At 45.5% G+C, this 24,771-nt stretch overlaps 1 protein-coding gene across 1 annotated transcript; it reads right to left on the bottom strand.

Annotated features, from left to right (window-relative positions):
* Positions 1–24,767, bottom strand: MARCHF3 (membrane associated ring-CH-type finger 3; the record flags this gene model as incomplete). Its single annotated transcript, XM_042866120.1, has 4 exons — positions 1–449; positions 6,937–7,146; positions 23,393–23,600; positions 24,619–24,767. Coding segments are annotated over 4 exons (726 nt in total), but the record flags the coding sequence as incomplete, so codon positions are not given.
* Positions 24,768–24,771: the final 4 nt, after the last annotated feature.

The raw sequence follows: 24,771 nt of genomic DNA on the forward strand, positions 1-24,771 counted from the left end.
TTTTGCATCGTTAATTTTCAGTTTATTTTAAACAATAATAGAAAAGTTTGCATCACTTGATGATGCAAATATTAACACCAGCTTCCACACAGTATCTGCTAAATAAACACATTTGGTAGCTTTGCAAATAGGACTGCAGCGTCCAGCATTTGAATTCAGATAGCAATTTCCTTCTTCATGAAGAGTTTGTGCATCAGGATAGCACACTGCTGGGTTCTGCATGGTGTTTGAGCATATTGAGTTTGAGGCAAATGTCCTTAGTGCACAGCCTCAGAGCAGAATGGCCCAAATCAAACGATTGTCTCCTTTGAGTTCCTTTTGACTGATGGCAGGCCCAGCAGGGACTGCTGGTTGGAGGGAATGTTGGCAGACTTGGGGGCAAGGAGTATCACCCGCTGGTTGGCCCGACGCCATTCGTTGTATAATCTACAGTGATACCTAAATGATACCTGCCGAGAAAGGAGACAGGTGCATTCAGAATCACTTCATTCCTCTAAGGAATTGGTGAGGGGTTGGGGAACACACCTTCAAGTGGGACAGAAAGCCTATAAGCAGCCTCACTAGGTAGGATGAAATTGACATATATGAAACTGTATGGATAGGGGGCTTGTTCCCCAAGCTTCTGCAGCAGAGGAGAAGACCAGTTCGTGCCCTGCTTTCTGCTGCTGTGCAGTTCTCATTCCCTTCTAATGAAATGAAAAACTAGACATCCTGCCTGTCTATCCCAAGAGGTAGTAGCCATTTATAACTAGATGAATTTGGGTTTGAGGTTGTTAAGCTGATGATTTCTGTAGCTGACTGGATGGAGAAGGCTTGTGTGCAGACACTAACAGCCTTATGTTCCATCTTGTAATGCTTTGTTGCTAAAAGTATTGAATTCAGGATTGCATAGGTACCACGAGGTGAGTGTGACTGACTTCCAGCATGCCCTGTCTCAGAATCAGTGTCTCAACAGGGTTGTCTTTTGAATTTTTTTTTACTGGTCTCAGGTAACCAATTTCAAACTCAGTGCAGCCTGCTAATAGTGGAAGGGAAATGACTGCTGTGAAGATATACTGTATAGATAGCTGAAAGTAGTCTACTGGTTATTTTAGCAACAGCCAAGTGCACGAGTTAGGTCTGTATGCAGTGCTGTACTTACACAACTATGTCAAACACCAGTTAGTTGGCCTTGAGCTTGTTAGATGAGGTGTGCCAATTGACAAGATGATGCTCCCAAGCTGCAGGCAGGAAGGGACCCAAGCAGCAAGCACAGAAGTGCTATGCAGTTTTCACACACAACTTGTCATTTGTCATTGATTTTTATGCACTTGTGCCACTTCAGTTGGTCACTGCCATTCAGACGGCAGAGAGTACTATGCAGATACTGCATCTGGTTCCCTGACATGCAGTGCTGGTGGTGTGGATGGCTACATAGCATAGTGCTTCTGCACTAGCAATCTACATGCCTATGAATGTATCCTTCAAAACCCTTTTAGTTGCAAAAGAGTGTTTTTAGCTAAATAAATAATTTTCCATTGTGTAAAATCATACAGGAACCAAAAAAAAAGAAAAAAAAAAGTATTTTTTTTATTAGGTTCTTATCCTGAGGGAAACCAACAGAGCTTTTGCTTGCTGAGCAGTTACCCAAGGACAGCTCTTCCCACAGATGAATTAATTCCCCACTTCTCCATCTCCTCTGCTCCCCTGAAGGTAAAGCAGTCTGTGTCTTCACCTCATATAGGAACAGCCCATATGTAAGAATATGAGAAATCTCTTTTAAAATGTCACTGTAGTCACTGTAGTATCAGCAGAAATAATGTGGTAGAGAGAGAGAGAGAGGAAGTAATTAAAAAAAAAAAAAAAAAAAACAAAAACCCTCTACAAAGATGAATGCTATGCAGAGTGCTGTGACTGTCTCAGATAACTGAGAGGAGTTCAGGCTGAGTTCTCCTATAGCATGATATGTGATTCTTTGAGAAAGAGCAAGATCGTTACTCCAGGCTTTAATTGCTTGTCTGCTTACAGCATTTCACAGAATATTGTGGTTCAGCAGGCTCTTGCCTTGAGGTGGTTTCCCTGTGATGTCAGTTGCTCAATTTCATTAAGAGCATCCAGACCAGTGCTCCTAGCCCAGTGCTGCTACTCTGGGGTGGAACTCAGACACTGCACCAACAATATATGTTCCTACATTGAGCATTGCCACACAGAGGTTCTTTGTTCACCTCCTCAATACTATAGGCAGGGGAAGCATTTGTCTTTCTAATTTGGGTTCATTTAGGCTACCCTTGGTGTTTAACCAGCAGTTACATTACACTGGAATCTACATGGCCAATCCTCTTGCACCCAGTCTTCTCCTTAGTCTCATAGAAAGGTTGGCCAAAGGTTGGCATGGAGAGGCAGAGTGTGGCCCTGAATCCTTAAACAGAAATCAGTTTTTTTCATCTTGGGCAGAGCAGGACTTTTCTTTCTTTGGGGTGTGTGTTGGGAGGCATAGATCAGTTGCAGTAATTAACTGAGGAAAGGTAATAGCATTTTATGGAGGACTTGGCTGTGGCCTCCCTTTCAGTGGAAGGGATCAGACAGCTTCTTGGGCGCTAAAAATAACCTCCCCCATTTTCTGTTCACTGGGATACTGTGGTGCTTAAATGACCTACGTGCCAGCTTTTGTCTACAAGATAATAAGCTGATTTATGGGAAATAAAATTAAATATTAGTTTTCTTAATTTTCTCAGGACCTAGAGAAGCGTTATATCACAGGTCATGTGTAATTTACCCAGTAGCTCTCATCATAGCCATAACTAAGCAAGCGGAACTGGATTCTCCCATCTCCTCAGCACTGAGAACTGAAGGGTGGTCTGCACATCTGGCACACATCTGGGCAAACACGGGTGAAGCTTTCCTGCAGGAGCACTGCACCTCAGGCTGCTGAGCACACAGGTGGAGTGTGCCCTCTGCCAGTTGTAAGGTAGCTGCTGTAAATCTCTACCTTGCTTTCATAAATCTGCCTTCTGACGAGGTGCATGAATACACCACCACTTGAGCTTGATGAGTTAATCTACAGACACACATAAATCTCCTCAGAACTCTTCCAGCACTAATGCTGAGAGGGAAATGAGGGCACCTTCAGTACTGTGGACAGCGCCTGAGCATCCTCCCCACCGCGTCCTGCTCCACCGCTCCACCACTCAGCTGACTGGGTGCTGAGCAGGAGGTCCATGCACCCCACAAAGGCAGGGTGGGGTGCCTGCGCCTGCTCGATGGATGCAGCGCTTCACTGCCCATCCATCTCCTGCTGGGCTGTGCGATGGCTCTGATTCAATTACATCTTGCACACCTCAGTGGGCATTAAAGATGTTGTGCCTCGGTTAAACCAGTTGAGGTGTGCCTTTATATCAAGATCACTCTTAGCATACTCTCCAAGCGCTAGGTAACTTCTAAAGGGTGCATACATTTCTCTGCAGGATTCTGAAAGGAGAAACATTCTAAAGTGAATTAGAGGTGATTTTTCATCCCTGTCAAAGCAGTGGCAGTAGATGTTGCTAGCTTACATCTGAGATGCTCCTGAAATCTTAATGAGCAAGGTCAGATGTGTCCACATATCACAAGCAATTAAATGAAATTATTATTTGCTCGAGGCATGCAATCCAGAAACTCAGATGGGCTTGAGCAGTGGCCCAGGAGAACCTCATGAAATTCAACAAAGCCAAGTGTACGGTCTGCAACTGGGTCATGGCAATCCCCACTACCAGTAGAACCTGGGTAAGTAGAACCTGAGCACAGCCCTGCTGAAAAGACTTGGTAGATAGCAATTGAACACGAGCCAGCAATGGGCCCTCACAGTCCAGAAAGCCAACTGTATCCTGGGCTGCAGCAAAAGAAGCACGGCCAGCAAAGGCAACGGAGGTGATCCTGCTCCTCTGCTTTGTGCTGGTGAGGCCTCACCTGGAGTACTGCATCCAGGTGTGGAGTCCTCAGTACAGGAAGCATGGACCTGTTGGGAGTGCATCCAGAGGAGGGCCACAAAAATGATCCAAGGGATGGAACACCTCTCCTAGGAGGAGAGAGCTGAGGCTGTTCAGCCTGGAGAAGGGAAGGCTTCAGGGAGAAGTGATGGCCTTTTCAGTATCAAAAAGGGGGCTACAAGGAAGAAGGGGACAGACACTTTAGCAGAGTCCGTCATGACAGGACAAGAGGAAATTTAAAATCCATTTTAGGGAAGACTTTGCGTGTAACGACTGCAACGAGAGATCCTGGCAAAGAGGTAAATCAGAATCAATCCTCAAAATCGCCGCTCGACCCGCCGCGCACAGCCATCCGGTCAGCGCGGCGGGAAGGAGCCGCGCTTGTGCCGCCGCGGACGCCGACGCTGTGTGGGCAGAGCCGGGAGTGAGGGCAGTCAACCCCCGCCTGTATAAAAACTGCCCTCAGGGAGCGCCGCGACCCTCGAAGGCCGCGGACAGGACGCGCGATCGGGGTGATCTCGTCAGCTAGCGCCGGCAAGTCGCGCGGGGCAGGGTGGGACGGCCGGAAGGAGCCTCCTCTCTTTCTTCACTCCTCCTCTAGGAACTCAAGGGCGTTACCGCCTCTTTCGTCATCGCGGTGAGGAGCCGCCGCAGCAGTCGGGCTCAGGCAGCAACACAGACTGAGGGGACGCAGCCTCTGTGGGCTCATGCGTGCACCCAGGTGGACAACCCGTGGGATGAGGCGGCAGTCCAAAATACTGACTGTGGAGAGCTCCGTAATCTGGAGGTCTCCCCAGGTCCTGAGGCAGGAGAGGGCTGTCATGGCTGCAGGTGTGCCCTGTTCAAGGAGATGCTTGAGCAGATGGCCGGACTGCCGCAAGAAATCAGCAGCCTGAGGGGCTCCCGGGAATCTCTGAGGGAGACAGATTGGAGCTGAAGGATGTTGTCACTGTTGAAGATTGCCAGGAAGAACCTCGAGCTGTCCCGTAGGATCGTGCAAGGACTCCTCAGAGAAGGTCATAGTGCCAGTACTACATCCAAAATCTTCTTGTGTCCCTCCAGGGTTAACCGCACCTGCTGCTTCCCTTACCTGCCTGTATATGAATGCATGCGTCGTGGGAAGTAAACAGGATGAGCTGGAGATCTGTGTGCAGTTGCAGGGCTGTGATCTCACTGCAGTCACAGGGATGTGGTGGGACAGCTCGCATGACTGGAATGCTGTCGTGGAGGCTACAACCTTTTTTGGAAAGACAGGTTTGGGAAGTGAAGGTGAAGTTGCCCTTTATATGAGGGATCAACTAGAATGTAATGAGCTCCATCTGGGAGGGAGAAAGAACGTGTGGAGAGCTTGTGGGTGAGAATTAACGGGTGGGCTGGGATGGCTGGCATCATTGTGGGGGTGTGCTACAGGTCACCAGATCAGAAAGATGAAGTCTATGTTGTAGCTGGAAGTAGCCTCACAATCCCATGTGCTGGTTCTCATGGTGGAGAACCATCTATATATTTAATCATCCAGATATTTGTTAGGTAAGCAACATGGCCAGGCATGTGCAGTCCCGTTGGTTCCTGCAGTGCGTTGAAGATAATTTTCTGACACAGGTGGTGGAGGAGCCAACAAGGCAGGGGGTTCTTCTGGATTTTGTTCTTTTCAACAGGGGTGGGCTTTTTAGGAATGTGAAGGTTGAGGGCAGCTTGGGATGTAGCCATCATGAGATGGTGGAGTTCAAGATCTTGTGTGGAAGAAGTAAGGCAAAAAGTAGGATTGCTACTCTGGACTTTCAGAGAGCCAACTTTGACCTTTTCCTGAACCTACTTGGAGGTATCTCTTGGGCATCTCATCTCTTGAAGGTAAAGGCACTTGTGGGAGCTGGGCAGCATTTAAACAGCACTTCTTCCAAGCTCAAGATTGGTGCAACCCTAAGAGTAGGAAATCAGGAGACCTGTCTGGATGAGCAAGGAGCTCATGGATAAGATCAAAGGGAAGAAGAAGGTTTATGGAATGTGGAGAAAGGTCCTGGCCTCTTGGGAGGAGTAAAGGAGTGTTGTCAGGGCCTGTAAGAAAGCAACATGGAAAGCTAAAGCTCACCTGGAGCTGAAGCTGGCAAATGAGACAAAGGATAACAAGGTTTTTGTTTTTTTTTTAAAGTATGTTAACAGTAAAAGGAAGACTAGGGATAATGTTGATCCCCTGCTGAATGAGGGAGGTGTCTGGTATGGGAGATGCTGAGAAGGTGGAAATGCTGAATGCCGTCTTTGCTTCAAAGACACTCCCTCAGAACTCCTGGACTCTGGAGGGAAGAGAGAGTCCAGGAAATTGAGAGCTTCCCTCTGATTGAGGAGGAGATGGCCCAGCAGTGTCTAGGTGGAATCAATGTGCACAAATCCATGGGCCCTGATGAGATGCATCCATGTGTGCTGAGGAAACTGGCAGAAGTGATGGCTCAACTGCTCTCTATTATCTTTGGCAGGTCTTGGAGAGCAGGAGAGGTGCCAGAGACTGGAGGATAGCCAGTGTCCCTCTGGTCTTCAAGAAGGGCAAGAAAGAGGATCTTGGGAAACTACAGGCCATTTGGTCTTACCTCTGTCCCTGGAAAGGTGATGGAACAGCTTGTTCTGGATGCCATCTCAAGCAATTGAAAGAGAAAAAGGTCATCAGGAATAGTCAGCATGGATTCACCAAGCAAAAATTGTGCTCAACCAACCTTGTAGCCTTCTGTGATGGTATCACCATGCTGCAGCACCTGCTTTGAATTCCTCCTCATTGCTTCCTCTCTCCCTCTCACTATCCTGCCCAGAGTTTGGGATTTGAGAAGTGCAGACCTCAAATGCACTGCATCTTTCAGAATTTCCAAGAACTTAACAGACATGGAATGAAGAGATTTCTGAATGTAAACAATGCTTTATGCAATGCTTCACCCACTCTACAGCACTCTAGAGTGGTAGAGGTGTAATTAACTTCCTGCTCCACTCTTTGTCCCATACCCATACTCACTAAGGTCCAAAAGAGGTAAATGGTGAAGAGTGCAACAGTGAGTGCAATGAGGCCGACAGCTTCAAGCCTACTGCTGAAGTGCAGGTGGTCCACAGCTCCCCGCAGGCACAGCCAGCCAGAGACAGTTGCCAGTGGAGTGATGAACAGGAAACACACCATGTCTCCGAAGAGAGTCCGCTTCTCATGCTGGGGACCCGGGTTCCTCAGCCACTGCAGGCAAAGCACAGACAAAGCAAGTGTCAGCCAGCAGAGTGTGTCTTCTGCAACTCCAGAGCAGTTACTCTTGTTACTACTTTTTGTCCTATTTTAAGATATATGTATGTATATATAAAGCTGCCAGTAACACTAGCAAAGCCATTTTTAACTTGCCCTCAGATATCTGCATGCAAGCAGAGGTGAATGCATACAGGGTTACTTTTATTAAGAGGATATTAATCTTGCAAAACAGAGTGCCTGAAAGTCAATGCCTGAAGTGAAGGCTGATTGAACAGCTATCAGCCCTGCATGCCCCTCTTGCTATAAACAGGATTTCAGAATAGTAGAGGTGAAGGAAGTTCAGCCTGGAACAGCGCACTGAGGCCTTCTAATTTAAAAACCTCATCATTCAAGTCAATGTTTAAACAGGATGACTACTGAGCCATGCAACCTTTGCCACTATAAGATGAAGGTTACTCTCTGTGACTGCTGCAGCATCCTTGTTTTCCTTTTTCTCTCTACAGATATGCTCAGTACTACCAAAGATAGCAAACATTTATCCTGTAGTGCCACCCAAAAGCCCCAGCCAGCAAAGGGCTATACACCAGTCCTCGGCCTTGCACTGCACTCTGGCTGGTAGTGCTCTCATCCTCTGCTCTCAGTGGAGGAGGAACCATGGCCACTGCAGCCATGATGCTCACCCAGGTGTCCCAACCTGCTGTTTTCAACCCCCACTTCACCTTTTCCCACTTTGCCCACTGCAGGAAAATAAATGCAGCATGTATCTCTTCAGCTGAATGTGAGGTAAAACAGCAGCCACAGAAGTGAGTGCATCCAGGAGCAGGTGGCCGTAGACCACACTCAATTTTTCAGCATAACTCAAGAATTCAGAGGAACAAAAACATATACTTTTAAACAAATTTTTGGCAGGCTTTCAAGTCACTTACTTTAAAATAATAGGATCAAAGAGTCATAGAATGGCTTGGATTGGAAGGGCCCTTAAAGACTACCCAACCCCATGCCCTTGACAGGGCTGCCCTCCACCAGCTCAGCTGCCCAGGGCCCCACCCTACCTGGCCTTGAGCACCTCCAGGGATGGGGCACCACAGCTTCTCTGGGCAGCTGTGGCAGGGCCTCACCACTCTGAGTAAAGGATTTACTCCTAATATCTCATCTAAAGTTCCCTTCTTTTAGTTTAAAACCATTTCACCTCATCCTATCTCTATCAGACCACACAAAAGTTGTTCCCTGTCCTACTTGTAAGCATCTTTCAAGTACTGGAAGGTTGTAATGAGGTCTCCCTGGAGTTTTCTCCAGGCAGAACAAGCTTGGCTCCTGCAGCCTTGTTTCAAAGGAGTGGTGCTCTAGCCCTTTGGTATTCTTCATGGCCCTCCTCTGGACACACTCCAGCAGTTCCACGTTTCTTGTTCTGGGGGCCCCAGGCCTGGATGCAGTACTGCAGATGGGGCTTCACAAGGGCAGAGTAGATGAGGACAATCCCCTCCCTCTCCCTGCTGCTACCCCTCTTCTGTGCAGCCCATGATACTGTTGGCCTTCTGGGCTACAAGCAGACACTGCTGGCTCATGTCCAGTTTTTCATTTACCAGAAACCTCAGATACTTCACCATGGAGCTGCTCTCAAGGAGTTCTTCTCACAGTCTGTACACATATCTAAAATTGCCCTGATCCAGGTGCAGCACTTTGCTCCACCCCTTGTTGAACCTCAGTGGGTTCCCGTGAGCTCATTTTTTGAGCCTGTCCACGTCCCTTTGTATGTTGGCCCTTCCTGCTATTGTGTCAACTCCACCTTCAGCAAACTTGCTGAGGGAGCACTTGATCCCACTATCTAGGTTGTTGATAAAGATGTTGAAGAGCACAAAATCTTAAGTATGAAGAGCTTCATAACTACTTTGTAGTTATGTCCACAAGCAACTTCAGATGCAAGGCAAGGCACTCTTCCAAGAGGACTGTACAGTAGCATTCCTTCCTTTCCAAGCAGTGCCAGAGATTTGTCATTAATGAGTGCACCTCATGACTGCAGCGGGGCAGGCAGAGGGCAGGAGCAACACACCCAGCTCACCCCCAGGGTGTGTGTAGGGAGGAGAGTTAGGCCCACATACGAGCAGTTTTTATAGTATTTGAACACCATAAAGCCAGGGGGGAAAACTTGCAAACACTTTCCTTGGAGTCTTGTTCCATGTGTTTAAAAAATATACCAAGGGTGCATGCGTAACAGTCTCAGGGTATATTCTAGACATTCTAGACATGACTGATTGTGACTTCTTCTTGTTCAATTTCCGTGAATCCCTGTAATGAGAAACTGACAGGAAAATGAGAGGAACTCAACATGCCTGGCAGCAGGGATTCTGCTTTTACAAGCAGCTGTCAGAAGGGTTTGTGACATGTATTTGTTTAAGAGGTAACATGGCAGAAAAATGCTGAGCACCTGCTCTGCATCTCAATCTCCACAGAGCAGCAGCTGCACAGCAGTTTTCCAGCATCTGCATACCCCAGTGCCAGGCAGGAAAGAGGCATGGCTGCTCCCCAAGCATGCTCAGCATGGTTACATTCATGAGGCCAGTAGAACCCAGGCGGCACAACTGAACGACAAATGCCATGCATCTATGGAAAGGCAAGGAGAAAGGCAGGAATGTGTCCATGTGGCAAGCATGCAATGCACCCTCAGTATGTCTGTAGATGATGACAAGTTGGGAGGAACTGTCAGTCTGCACGAGGGTAGAAAGGGCCCTCAGAGGAGTCTGGAAAGGCTGGATCAGTGGGTTCAATGGCATGAACCTATAAGCTTTAAGAAGACCAAGTGTCCTGCACTTCAGTCACAACAGACTCATACAACACTACAGCCAGCAGAACATGGGCCAGCATAATGCTCAGATGGCCAAGAAGGCCTATGGCATCAGGCACGTCACCTGCGTAGAATACAGGGATGGTGTCTGGTCTTGCAGAGAGGGGATTAGGAAAACCAAGGAACTGGAGAGGGATGTTAAGAGCCACAAGAAGGGATTCTATAAGTAAAATGGTCAGAAGAGGTACACAAAGAGAGCGTACCTCCTTTGGTAAATAAGAGAACTGGCTACAACAGACATGGAGAAGGCTGAGGTATGAAATGAATTTTTTGCCTTGGTCTTCACTGGCAGACAGGATTCTCATATTTCTCACATTCCTGAAGCTCGCATCCCTGAACTTCTAGGTGGGAACTGGGGGAGTAAATCCCCCTCCTGCTGTAAGGGCAGAGCAAGTCTGAGACTGCCTCATAAGAGTGAACATATACAAGCCTATGGGGCCAGATGACATTCACCCTGGGGCTCTAAGTGAGCAGGCTGATATGGTTGCTGAGCCACTCTACATCATATGCTCTCTGGTTGTGGCCCTCTAGTGAGGTCCCTGGGGACTGGAAAAATGGAAATGTCACTCCCATTTACAAGAAAGGGAGGAAGGAGGACCTGTGGAACTACAGGACAGTGAGCCTCACCTCTTTGCCTGGGAAGATCATGGAACAGATCCTCTTAGAATACATGTTAAGTCACATTAGGGATGAGTGGCCTCTTCATCCATGTAACAGTGATAGGACAAAAAGCAATGTCCACATGTTGCATCAGGGGAAATTCAGGTTGGATATTAAGAAAAAATTCAACTCAGAAAGAGTGGTGAGGCAGTGGCACAGGCTGCCCAGGCAGGTGGTGGAGTCACTGGCCCTGGAGGTGTTCAAGAACTGTGTGGATGTGGCACTGAGGGATGTGTTTAGTGGGCACGTTGGGGATAAATGGGCTGCTGATCTTTGACTTTGTGATCTTTGTGGTCTTTCCAGCCTTAATGATTCTATCATTCTATGACTTTTCCAAAGCACACATCTTTCTCATAGTTCTGGAAATAGGAATACAAACAAGATCTTAGGAGTCTATTCCAACCTTAATGATTCTGTTATTATATGATTCACACACATTAGGGCAGATGTTGTTTCCCCAACCCCATTGTGACTTTCACAATGTACAATACAGTGTACTTAAATAAAGACAGCATTTGGTGGTCTGCAGATTATCTTGATTGAAAGGTTGAGCATGCTTCATATCCAATGGCTCCCAGCACCATTTTTGTCTGTCTGACCCATGTGAACAAAGAACGAAAACTAAGTAACTCAGATACAAGAAGAGGCCAGGACAGATGAGTAAATAACAGTTATATAAAATCATTAGGTTATAAATTAAAACATCAAATTTTTATAGTCCAATTTTAAAAGCTGAAGTAATGTCGTATTTTGAAAGTGGAAGTCCAAAGTTCTCAGGGGAACCTGCTTCAGCAGGGATCTGGACCAGGTGATCTCCAGAGGTCCCTTCCCATCCCTATGATTTGTGATTCCATGAATAGTAATTTCAATGGCTACACAGATTTCAGTCACAGCATGCATTTTAATCTGGAAGTAGCGCACTTGAATTTTCAAACATGCTCCTGTTTAGATTCTAGGTTTCAGTCTTTTGTTTTGAAAATGTGCACTGTCAAGTTACTTTATAGCTAAAAAGCCAAGTCAGCAAATCCTTAGGTGAAAGTGAAATCCATGCAACAGCTCCAGCAAAGTGCTGAGCTGATTAATTGCTCTGGCAGCACAGTCGGGACTGCCGTGTTAGCAAAGAACAAGGCGCAAGGCCAGATATAACTGTTAGACCTGCACTGTGGCACTCTGAAACCCTTCCTATTAAAATGTGTCAACGCACTCGATTATATCTGCAATAATTTCAATTTTTGAAAAACAGATGGTCTGTAAAAAGGGTCACGTTTGAAGCTAAACACTGGCCCAACTGGCAGTCAGCGCCATCACCAAGTGCCATCTTGAAGTGAACATCCACTACTGTTCCAGATATGCAGGCGGAGAGCCAGAGCAAGAAGGCACAGTGATGGCAGCAATGGCGCATGGCAACATCCCTTGGCAGACAGCCTCTTGCTAAGAAGCATGCTGAAGATCGCAGGAGTGGGGAAAGTTCCCTGATCTGGTCTCCTGCAGTCAAGAAAAGACTCTGCTTTGGCTGGAACAGAGAAGGAGCATAGAAGGGACTGAGAGCCTTTGTCGTAAGAGCAGACTTCAGAGGTTTTCTCAATTACCCCAGCAAAATCATGTCTATAGGTATGGCTATCTCAGGGGTGGCCAGGAAAACAGGAGAACTGATGAGGGATGTCAGTGAAGGAGGCGGGCTACTTAAGCTAACGGACAATGCTGGCATAAGAACAAATGGCTAATGATTGGTCATAAATACATCTAGGGTAAGAAACTGAAAAAACTTTCCAGCTTTCAGATGTTCTAGCTCTGGAACAGCCTCCTAGGAATCTGCAGATCATGAAGGAAGCTGTTTATCTTTTGAAAAGGACATCAGAGGTACTGCATTTGTCAAAAGGAACCACCGCTAGCACATCCAAAGTACCTTCACCTCACACACATAGTGCACACAGAGGACCTGCTGCAGTTACATCACCAGGCAGTGCTGAATTTGATTGACTGCTCATCCCAGAAAGACAAAACATAGCTCCTGACCCTCATCAGAGCATCTCCTTGCTTCTTTCAGCTGAATGCCAACTCCAGCTCTTCAGAGATTTGCAGCAATCCCTGAAAGACTTCTGGCCTGTAAGCCTATTACTGGCTTCCCAAACTTCACTTAGGCTTAAAACTGCACACAAAGCCAGATCTATCCCAGAACCCTTTTAATACACATGTACTAAGATGTGGCAGAAGCTTTCCATCTGAAGAAGGAATTAACAAGAAGAAACTGAGGGCACATTCGAGAGGCTCTGCCTTGGCATTTATTGACCCAACTACAACGAGCTGCATCAGCAAACTTTCTCAAAGCATCTCCAGGAGTCGGAGGTATTTTACCAAAGTCCCAGTTCTAGGACAATTCACTCATCAGTCTGACTCCAACTGAATGACACACAAAAGCTAAAGTATTTGCTTTAGTGTTTTCTGTCTCAGATTCTAAGGCCACTCACAGTTTCTAGTGGGAAGCCCTTTTTTTGTTCAATACATTCTGCTTGGAAAATTGATTTCACATAAATACTGCTTGAGTTGTATCAACAGCAAGGGAGATTCTGCAGAATATGATGAAAAGCCTCCACCCTTTTAGTTAAAGATATTTATAGTGTTATCATATCTGAGGCTTGGGGAGAAGACAGAAAGGAATTGTTTCTCTTTGAGCCAAAAATAGCTTATTACACATCAAACATGCCAGTTCATTCCATTCTTTTAATGCCAATGGCTTCACAGTGAATCTCAGTGGAAGCAGCCTACATGCAAGCAGAACTAAGAACAATTATTGTCATCTCTGGTGTCACTCTGGCGGTGCCCAATGGGAGGGTTTTCTTTTGGGCTTTAAGCCAAGGAAGGTCAATACTGCCTGGTTTTAAGCACTGGTTGTAAGCACTTCTCTTAGATGAAGGATATTCAGACTGGATATTAGGAAAAATTATTCTCTGAAAGAGTGGTGCTGCAGTGGCACAGGCTGCCCAGGGAGGTGGTGCAGTCACCGTCCCTGGAGGTGTCCAAGAACCCTGTGGATGTGGCACTGAGGGACGTGGTTGGTGGGCACGGTGGGGATGGGATGATGGTTGGATTTGAAGATCTTGGAGATCTCTTCCAACCTTAATGATTCTATGATATTTCTAAATACTAAGATGACCAGCTATGTACAAGAAATATACAGTAATTTAGTTTAAATAGGTAGGTAGTTCTGTTCAAATACTTTTTTACTTGAAAATTTTTGTAACTTAAAATTTCTCTCAGCCCAGATTGGTACCTATATTTGTTTCCAGTGTAATTAAACATTTTAGTTTGCTCAAAACTTTCTTAGGTAAATGTTTTACCAAGGAAAACAAACATTTCTCAACTGAAAAAAAGAATTTCTATTTCAGGTATTTTTCCTTCTTAGGTCAACTATCAATTACTGGTGCAACACTACTGTCTTCAGTGGGCTGCTCTTGGAAGAGCCATGGTGATAGCCAGTATAGATGCTCCTTCAATCCTAGAGACAGAGTTTCTAGCTATGTGACAGCTGAAAACTGAAGATTTGAGCTCTGTAGTTTGCTGTGCCAACATTATGGCCTGTTCATACTTGTGTCAGCACTTAACCCTCATTTTAACTAAAGTTTTAGGGAATATTTTCATTGCTGATGTATGAACGAGCCAAAGATACTTTTCTGAAATAACAAAACAATCTCATTTGCATGTTTTCATGTACAAAGAGAATAAGAGGTTTATCATAAGGGTGGTATAGGATACAATTTAAATTATTGTGTTTTGAAATAAACAAACAAACAAACCTGAACATAAGCAACAGTGCAGACAGGAACCAACCCTGGGCTAGAAGTAAGCATGAAGTCTGCCTCATGCTTGTACTGCAGGCTGTAGCTATCACAACACAGCAGATTCTGCCACTTGGATCTTTCAGCCTGACAGCTGGAAAGCAGGAGTGTGATACACAGTGCTTCACCAAGCTGTGATAACACAAGTGGCTGGCAGATGTGGTGTTCATTTTCTGGATTATACAACGTTAATATCTAAAAACAGGATTACTAATTTTATGATAGCAAAAACAAACAACAGAGCATGCTAAGCTCACAAAAGCAGTGACGTTTCTTGGAGGTCCAATTAAACAATATTGAATCTTGTAACATTACTGCTGTTCAGTTTTTCTATTACAGACTTCTAATTCATTTAATTATATTTCACATGATACTTCTAACAAGTAAAAGATTCCAAGATGTGTCAAGAAGAAAAATTATGTGATACTGGAGAGAAGCAGTATTTCATTTTATCTGCATGTTTTGTAAAGCCACCATTGCATTTTTGTGTGAATGTCCTCCCAAAAAAAACAAAGCAATCAAGAAAATCAATCAACAAAAATTATGGTTTTAGATTTTAAATCCAAAACGAAGCAGAACACATATTGTAGAACACTGCAAATACCACGATCCAGTCAATAAAAGTTTGATAGCTCTCCCAGAAGTCAGATACATTGAAACTTTCTGTCTTAGCAATTTTCTCAGTAGAAGCAGCAGCCTTTGACTGGCTCCTGTGGGCAGTATCTGCTACCTGCAGGTAGGAAATGCTGACTGCAGGACAGAAATGATAACCTGGTGGCCCAGAACTGCATTACAGAATTATTAACGTTGGAAAAAACCTCTAACATGTTCAAATCCAGCCTCCAGCTCATCTCACCATGCCACCATCCCTCAGTGCCACATCCACACGGTTCTTGAACACCTCCAGTGATGGTGACTGCATCACTTCCCTGGGCAGCCTGTGCCACTGCCTCACCACTCTTTCTGAGAAGAACTTTTTCCTAATATCCAACCTGAACCTCCTCTGGTGTAACTTAAGGCCATTCCTTCTCATCCTATCACTGTTACTTGGAAGAAAAGGCCAACTCCCACCTTGCCACAACCTCTTTTCAGGGAGTTGCAAAGAGCAGCAAGGTCTCCTCTGAGTCTCCTCTTCTTCAGAGAGTCAAGAACCACTGCAAAGCTTTTCTGCAATAAAAACTATTTTGTTTATTTTACAGGACTACGAGCAGCTTGTTTTGATCTCTGGACTCTCCCACTAGAAATGAATACAGTAGGGCATTCTAAGGGCAGGAATGCAGTCTTGAACAGGTCATGTTTTCAAAACTCTATGTTTCACAAGGTTAATTGTTATTTCTTTTTGTAACACTTTAACTCAAACACACTTCTACCAGAAGGCTGCATGGCTGCTTCAAATTCTGCCCATATGGCTTGGACCTTAAGGGCGCATTTAAGCAGCTGAGAACAAGTAGATATAACAGCATCTCCCCCACTTTGCCCTTCCTATTTGGTATTTTTGGTATCACGAAGGGAGTCAGGACATATATATGTATGTATGCCTGTCTGATAGAGAGGCCCCTGTGACACCTTCGAGATCTTCAAGCACTCTCTTCTGCAAAGTGCTGTCCCTTTACCCATTCATTTAAGGCTGTAATTTGCTTGCTCTTTTTTCCAGCTATTCATATTAGTAGATCATGAGCACTTTCCTGTTGCCAGTGCTTCATCAGTACTCTGTTCCCATTTTTAAAACATGCTACAGCAATTCCAAGTGCACCCCCTATTCCTCGCAGAAGCAGGCAAAAGATCTCAACCTGTTTTGCACAGCCATGCTGCACCGAAAGCTGGGGCTCCTCTGTGTTCTGAGATTTATGGAACATTTCATAACGTCATAGAATATCCTGACTGGAAGAGACCCATAAGGATCACTGAGTCCAACTCCTAGTGGTGACTACACCGAGTCACCATTTTCCTTCTGATTTGGAGAGCAATTCCTCCACCAACAGCATGCAACAAATCAATTGTTAATGATCTGCTTCACTGAGCAGAAGAAAAATAAATAAAAAGAAATACAACAGATAAAAAAGTATGATTCAGAGCCTTACACAAAAAATAAACTCATGTTTCGGAGCAAAGATCCTGGAAGTTTTAAATGAGAATGCATGCTTTACTTAACTGCTTCCTCTCTTTCTTATCTATCTCTAGAGACAGAAATAGATGGGTGAAAAACTATAGTTCATTTCTACTCAATATTGCAATGTTTATCCTGACTATTCTTTCTCCTAGTCATGCTGCTAATATTTATGTTGTTAATGAAGTGCTTTTTGTTTGCTTGTTTGCTTGCAAAAATAATAATAATAAAAAAGAATGAACTGACAGATACCAAATCCAGATTGGTTTAAAACATGTAAATAACTTATAAGCAATACTAGCTTGTTTTAGAAGTTCTTACGCCACACTGATGGTGCATCTGGTTGTTTTCTAACATTTTGTTGGACTTAAATACATTGTAGTGCCATGTTTTGGATATATTTCTGGAGGAAGGTCATGGGAAGCAATACAGTTGCAATGTAGAAATCAAAGCCAAGATGATACCTAATACTCATACAAAGTTTGTCAAACCTTTATGCTTAAACACAGCAAAAACATCCACGTGATTGTTGTCACACATTTCCAGGGTCACAAGAACCATAAACTGGCTTTACAGAAAAAATAATCCTACTTAAACGTGAAATGTCCAAAAAAATCACTTGCAGATTGATTCCACTTTATTTTTGTCTGTCACAAGCAATATCAGGTCTACGTGTACCAACCCAAATTATCAGACTCACCTTTCCTCCACCAGCTACGTCAGCCTAGAGGTTCTGGGTTGGTTGTGACAAGGCTCCCTCTGGCAGTGGGGGACAAACGCAGCAGCATTTTTTCCCTTTGAGATGAGGCACCCTTAGGCACATGCCACGCATCACATCTCCATGTCCACCTTCTCATGCTGTACACTCCTTGTATCCAGCAGACTGTAGACACATCTGATATGTGTCAGGAAAGGGGGGATCAGTATCATAGCATACTTTTTGAATTGGATTTTCCAATATGGTAAGCCCTCAGACTGAGGAGAATGCGCGTATACTGGTAATGTGTTAATAGACAGTGCATAAGGGATTACTGGCAGACAGACTGCAGTGAAATGAGTAATTCCAGACAACCTGGAGAAGCTCTGAAATCAAGGGAAATGCCTAGATTTGCTATGCTGATGCTTGCCAAGTGCCTCAACAGCAACATACTATCTCTAGCAAAAATGTCACTTCACATTGCAGCGTCAAGGATACCACAGGAAGTTCATGCTAAAGCACATTATTTCTGACTGATGTTGATTATTTCAGCTTTCTCAGCAACCGAGTTTGCTGCGTGACCCCTGTAAGAAAGGAACAAGTTGGAGACCATCTCATGAGACTGAATGTGTACAACTCCATTGGGCCCAATGACATGCCTAGCCACTGTGCAACGTCTTTGAAAAGTCATGGCACTCTGGTGCCATGGTAAACATAACTTCCATTTTTAACAAAGATGGAAAGGAAAGCCTACGAAACTACAAGCTGGACAGCCTCACCTCTGTACCTGGGAAGATCATGGAGCAGATCCTCCTGGCAGACAATTAAGGCACATGAGGGACAAGGAGGTGATGTGAGACGAACAGCACAGTTTCAGCAAGGACAGGTCATGCCTTGCGAATTCAGTGGCCTTCAACAATGAAGTGATGGCTTCCATAAACAGAGGAAGAGCAACTGATGTCATCTAAATGGACTTCTTCAAGGCCTTTGGTAAGACTCCACACCCCCACTCTCATCCCTAAATTGGAAATACACAGATTTGAAGAGTTGGATATTCACTGGATAAGTAATTGGTTGGATAGTTGCAGCCAGAGTGCTGTGGTCCATGTCTCTACATCCAGGAGGGGGCCAGTGACAAACAGTGTCTCCCAGGCATCCATCTTGGGACTGGTGTTTTTCCATGTCTTTACCAATGACACAGACAGTGGGATCAAGTGTATTCTCAACAAGTTTGCAGATGATTCCAAGCTCAGTGGTGCAATTGATACAACAGAAGGAAGGGACGTCATCTGAAGAGACCTAGACAAGCTTCAAAAGTAGGCCCAGGTGAACCTAATGATGTTCAACAAGGCACGGTGCAAGGTGTTGTGTTTGGGCTGGGGCAACACCAAATATGCATACAGACTGGGAGAAGAACTATTTGAGAGCAGACCTATGGGGAAAGAGTTGGAGGTCCTGGTGGATGAAAAGCAGGACATGAGCCAGCAGTGTCTGCTTTCAGCTCAGAAGGCCAACAGTATCCTGAGCTGCATCAAAAGAGTGGTGGCAGCAGATAGACAGAGGGGATTGTCCCCATCTATTCTGCCCTTGTGAGGCCCCATCTGCAGTACTGCATCCAGGCCTGGGGCCCCCAGAACAAGAAACACGTGGAGCTGCTGGAGTGAGTCCAGAAGAGGGCCATGCCCAAAGGACATAAAGTCCTTTTCAGTGTTTTGTAATTTTCTATTTGCAGCCTCTTGTGACCCAGTTTGAAAGAGCAGGAGCGGATAGTAGTCCTCCAGGTTTACCATACTGATACCCAGTTCCTGATGTCCCAAATGTACTGAAAAAGCACTTTTACTATCATATTCCATCTCTTTACTTTATTGCAACTATATACCAAGTTATCTCCAGTGCAGCTGCTGTGAACAAGTTCATAAGTAGCTGTGAAATGAAAGTCCAAGGCAGAGGAGCATCAACCCATCCACTGAGCCAAAATCCCTGCAGAAGCAGGGACATGTGGAGGGAGTGCAACAGCTCCAGGTTAGCTGTCAATCCCTATCACTCCACACCTGCTGCACACAAACCACTTGTATAACTAACCCTGTGAAGTGCCTAGCAGCAAGCAGTTCTCAACAGTGACTGTAAAATCACACAGGGCAGCACTTCTGACACAAAGGAGACCAAAGATATGGAGACAAAGAAGAATGCAAAGAACAATGCTTTCTGCCAAACAAGCTTTGATAAATACCCATGGAGATGAAGTGCTTGCATATCCCTGGTGCATACTTCTTTTACTTGTTGAAGAACAACACACAGAGCACTTCTCCCAGTGCGAAAGGCAAAAATGAGAGTGTGGTAAACAGGTATCAAAACCAACATAGAATTTGTTTTTCTCCTGTATTACTCTGTATGTCCCAGCATCAGAGAAGAACACAGGACCACAGCCTTCATATGTTACCACCCAGAACCATGGCATGATGCCTTGAGGGAGAAAAGGTGGAGAGCAACTCGCACTCCTTGAAGACTGAATAAATATCGTCCCAATCACATAGTTAAGAAACACAATTCTTCTAAGGACAAGAATCTGAGCTGAGAGAATGTACATCAAGAATGCCCAAAACTTCACAAACACAATGTTGAGAGGATTGACTTTCCTGACTCCAGCACACTGTACATTCACAGAGAAGTGTTTCTCAACCAAACAGAAGCCTGCAGGGCATAACAGCTAAAGAAAAGTCTCCTATGACAAATACATATACCTTGGAACTCAATTGACCAGATAGAAACTTAGGATGAAGAAAAGATATAACAAATGAAAGACAAAACAAAGGTCAAAATCAAATTTCTTTTGCCATAACTTACAACAAAAAATCCAGAAAGAAAGAAGGCTGCTGCTCATAATGTAAGCTGGGAGGAGAAAGCAAAGGTGAGATTCCTGCATTTCTGCATCCTGTGCAAATTAATGCAGGACACAGCTGTAGAGACATTCCCTTAATCTGAGCTGAAGGTCTCCTATTCAAGGGCACGCATCCTTAGCATGAACGTAAGCAGTTGCCAAAAAGAAGGCAAAAAGCCAACTCACAATAAATTTTCATGGAGTAGTTGCTCTCATTTCATAATAAACTAATGACAAACTGACACCGTGGCCGAGGGAGAAACTGAATGGGTCCACTAAACTGCTCTGACTAAATAACTAACTGCAGCACAAAATGTTCTGCTGCTTCCATAATAACATACACAGGGGAGGAAGGAAGACGGCCGAACAGGCAGCCATGCCACCTTCTGCTCACTTCATTTCAAGCCCAATACTAATGCAGCATCTCCTGGGTGCTAACAGCATGACAGCTTGTTGGGCATGACATTTCTGTGTAGAGCAACTAAGTAAATCAATTTGTTTCCTTCGAGATCTTCTTCACACACTTATGGCTACGCCCCATTAGAAGCAGCAATCAAACTAGTGAGAGGAATTTTTTCCTTTTTTTGTCCCTTGTAGGAAAGTGAATGATATTTCTTTCAATAGACAGAAGCAACTCTTTTTTTTTCCCTGAAGAAAAATCTCTAAGAGAAAATATTAATATGATGATTGATTGCTTCAAGCATTTTTGTCGTGGTTGTTACTGACCAATGAATGGGATATAGTCTCTACATGAGACAGGACCTGATGAGGAATTACTAGATATGCTTATCTTGGCTACACTCTATAAATGACCTTATGAGTACATCAATCCCTCCTGACCTCCCAAAATGCATTCATAAACTCATCATTCATCTCCACTAAGAGGACCATTTACCACTTCCATTATCTAGTTCCAAAGAACCTTTGGAGAACTAATTATTCTACTAAATGAAGAGAACTTTGACTCTGGTTGTGTCTCACATTGTCAGCTGTGCCAGCACTTTGTGAGTGAAAAACAGCTTGGAGACTTGACAGTACTTGCCTTATTTGTCATCCCATCACCCAAACATACACGCACAGCTCTTATCCACACATAATGGAATAAGAAGCAGGTGGTCACTCTGGCTTGCCATTAGTCCAAGATTTAGAGCAAAATTGTGAAATTTTGTCTGATCTATCTGATAATCATCTCTCCATGTTACTGTTACTTCAGGTAACACAGGGAGGCAGGTAAGATGGTGCTGGAGGGCATAGGTAGTGAGAGGATCTGGAAACCTGAACCTGGTTTAGCTGCAATGTGCAGCTAAATGCTGGGAACTTTTCAGATTGGCTGTAATTATTTGACTGGGGAGGTTTGGGAAATACAAAGCACTGTGTGAAATAGATTAATGCAAACTTTGAGTGCAAACTTAAATCACAGCAACAGAAATCAAGAAGTCTGGTTGACATCTTCCTGCTTAGGTTTGTCTCCTTGCAAACAGCCCATCTCAGTCACTTTTTGTCTTTGATGCTCTCAGCTTTGAAAGAATAAGTTTGATTCCCTTCTAAATCAGAAACACACTCCTCCTGTAAGACTGCAAAGGAATGTAAGAGAATCAGTTGCTGCTTTATTACAAGCCTTTCTGCAACTGCCAAAAACTGCATTAAAATACTGTGGTGTGGATGTGGTGGCTGAGAAGCAAGAAAAGACTGGATAGTAAAGAGAAAAACTTCAGTGAGCAACGTGTGCCATATTTCAGAGATGCCCCTGTCCCTCCCACTTGTCTCCAGCTGAGGAAAAAAAAGGCAGCTTTTAAGTTGTTACTGTATGTGTGATATACATCATATCATATATCATATCATAATAATACCATTGATTTTTAGCATGAAGAGGCTTGCTTCTTTACTTCTCTGAGATAAGTCATGCTCTGTTTGTACAAAGCAAGGCTCAGGAGCAGCCACTGTAATGGAACAGCTTAATAAAGACAGACTCCAAAATCAAACTGCTTGTTTACACCCTCTCAGGACTGCTTATCTTTCTTTTTAGAAGAACAGTTCAGGATGGCAACATCCTTGCACCAAAACCACACCAACAAGGAAGCAAAAGGAGTTCAAGCCCAGCTCAGGGCATCTGGCTGTAAGAAAAGCTCCCACATCTCTGTTTTTGTGGATCCTAAGGAAGAATGAAGATCTTCTCGGATTCAGACACAAGTGGGAACACCTAACTTCACCCAGTCTGGAGCAGCTTTGGTGGTCTTCAATGAGAATTGCTCACTCACCACTGTCCATGCTCTGACCCAAATCCCACCTGTCAGTGTTTTCCTGTATCCTCCTACTTGGGAACAAGGGCAAAACAGAACTCCTCTCCCTCATTTTCAACAGCATAACTACTACCTTTTCTGCTGTAGTTTGTGGTAATAAGGTAAGCAAAAAGGACACTTTGCCCTCAGCACAAACTTCAGCATGCAAGTACTTGCGTCACCACCGCTACGGTCACTTCACATAGTTTCTAAAAATAGTTATTATTTGTAATTCACTTTTAATTTCAGTGTAAATCATATATATTTTTTTCCTCCAAAAGAAAACAGAAAAAGAAAAAAATCATTAACATGGTAGAGATAATTATTTGGGCTTTTTTCCCCCCCTTTTCCTGGAGATGAAAAAAAAATCTGGCAAGCTTCATGCAGCCACTAAAACATCTATTGTTCACTGAAACTGACTTTAATTGATAAGGGAAGAACAATTACCAATTCGCGGTCTGGTCTGGTACCCAGACAAGAGGAGGCCAAAAGGTCATTCCAGAGTGGCTGAAAATGCCAGACACTGCACAAAAACAATTACTTCTTTTGGGCTCTATACTGAAGCCAGGTTCCTCCTTAATTTGTATTGTCTTCCTCAGAAGCAAGGAGAAAATAGTTCTTGACATATCAAATATTCTGAATATATCTAGCAGAAACTACCACATATCTGTGACACACCTCTCACCATCACCACCCTGGCTGCTGTACTCTGTACTCCTCACACAAACTGCTCCCCAAACCTTCACTCATGTTTATAGCAAAGCCAAATCAGTCAGGCTCTGCTGCTCATGCCCTTTCCTTAAGCTCCTGCCCTCACCCTGCAGAGCCTCAGGCTTCCAGCTTGCTCTTGCTTCAGCAGAGCATCTCTGTGATGCCCACATAAAGCAGACGCGACGTGCTCATTAGGGCTGAGCTCGGGAGGATGTGCCCCTCATACTGACCTCTACCAGCGGCCTGGGTTTGCGCTCCACTGCAAACCTGAAGTGGCAGAGCTCGCAGAAGCTAGTGTTGGACGAGGACAACCAGTGCTCCAGACAGCTGCGGTGGATGGTCCCCAGCGTCCCCATACACTCGCAAGGAGAAAGCAGGTCTTCCTGACTGCTGCCCTCGTGGCAGATCCTGCACATCGGGCGGTCATTGAAGGGACTGCTGCAGGAGGAGAGACACACTGCTGGTCAGCACACAGCCCTGCTGCCAGGGACACCACCAATTCACAATGCAGGAAATGTTTGCAAGGTGCATGCTTTGCTCTGTGGTCAGTGCAGCAGGCTGCCAGGCTACAGCCACAGCCATGTGCATAAACTTACTTACTGGGTCTGTTCTGTGGGTGTTAAAAAGGGGAGAAAACAAACATACAGCTCTGGCAGGTGAAAGGGTCATGAGGGAATAGCTTTATTTGCTGTGAAAACACAGTCACTCACCGTTCCTTGGGACAGTCCCCCACCAGATGCCCAAGAGTAGATAAGAGCAGCCTGGGAAGGGAATGCCATGTCCAGCACTTTCCTCCCGCAGCCAATTCTCCTGCATTCTCTCTCAGCATCCTAGAGAAGCTGTGGGTGCCCCATCCCTGGAGGCACTCAGGGCCAGGTGGAATGGGATCCCGGGCAGCCTCGTCTGGTGGGTGGTGGCCCTGCCGATTGGATGGGCTTAAGGGTCACTTTCAGCTAAAGCCATTCTGTGATTCTGTGATTCTACGTGCAAAGGGTGATCCTCCTTCTAGAGAAAGCCTGGAGACTCCGAACTTAACCAACTTTATTACCGAAGAATCTCTCTTCAGGGTGCACGGCGGCTTCCCCACTCCCGGGCTCGCCCCGCCGCAGCTGCTGGCGGTGCCTGGCGCGGCTCCTCACGGCAGCGGGGCGAAGAAGACAGCGGGGTGCACCGAAGCGGGGCGGAGCGCGGAGCTCCGCGCCCTCCCGCTTCCCACGGGGACGTGCAGAACCACCGGGTTTGAAAAAGTTATTGCAAATAAAGGGGGAACAGCCCTTTCGGGCTTCCGGGTCACTCACGCGGCGGGGGTGAGCAACCCCACAGCGGCCAGACGAAGGGTCGCGTCCCGCCGAAGTCCAGGGCTAGCCCCGTCCGACGCATCTTTCCAGCTCCGCGCAGCGCAGCCGCGACCCCGCTCCCCGCCTGCACCCCGCCGCTCGCTCCCCGCGTTCCCTACCTCTGCGTGGCGAGAGTCCGCACCACGGAGGAGAGCAGCTGCCCGTCCTTGGCCGCCACCTGCATGACATACCGCGGCCGCCCGCCGCCCGGCCCAGCCGGGCCGCCGCGGGGCGGGCTCTTGCGGCGCGGCGCGGCGGGGAGCGGCGGGGCG

Source organism: Lagopus leucura, unplaced genomic scaffold, assembly GCF_019238085.1.
Source record: "Lagopus leucura isolate 7727_CA_CO unplaced genomic scaffold, USGS_WTPT01 Super-Scaffold_810, whole genome shotgun sequence".
NCBI classification, from domain to species: Eukaryota; Metazoa; Chordata; class Aves; order Galliformes; family Phasianidae; genus Lagopus; species Lagopus leucura.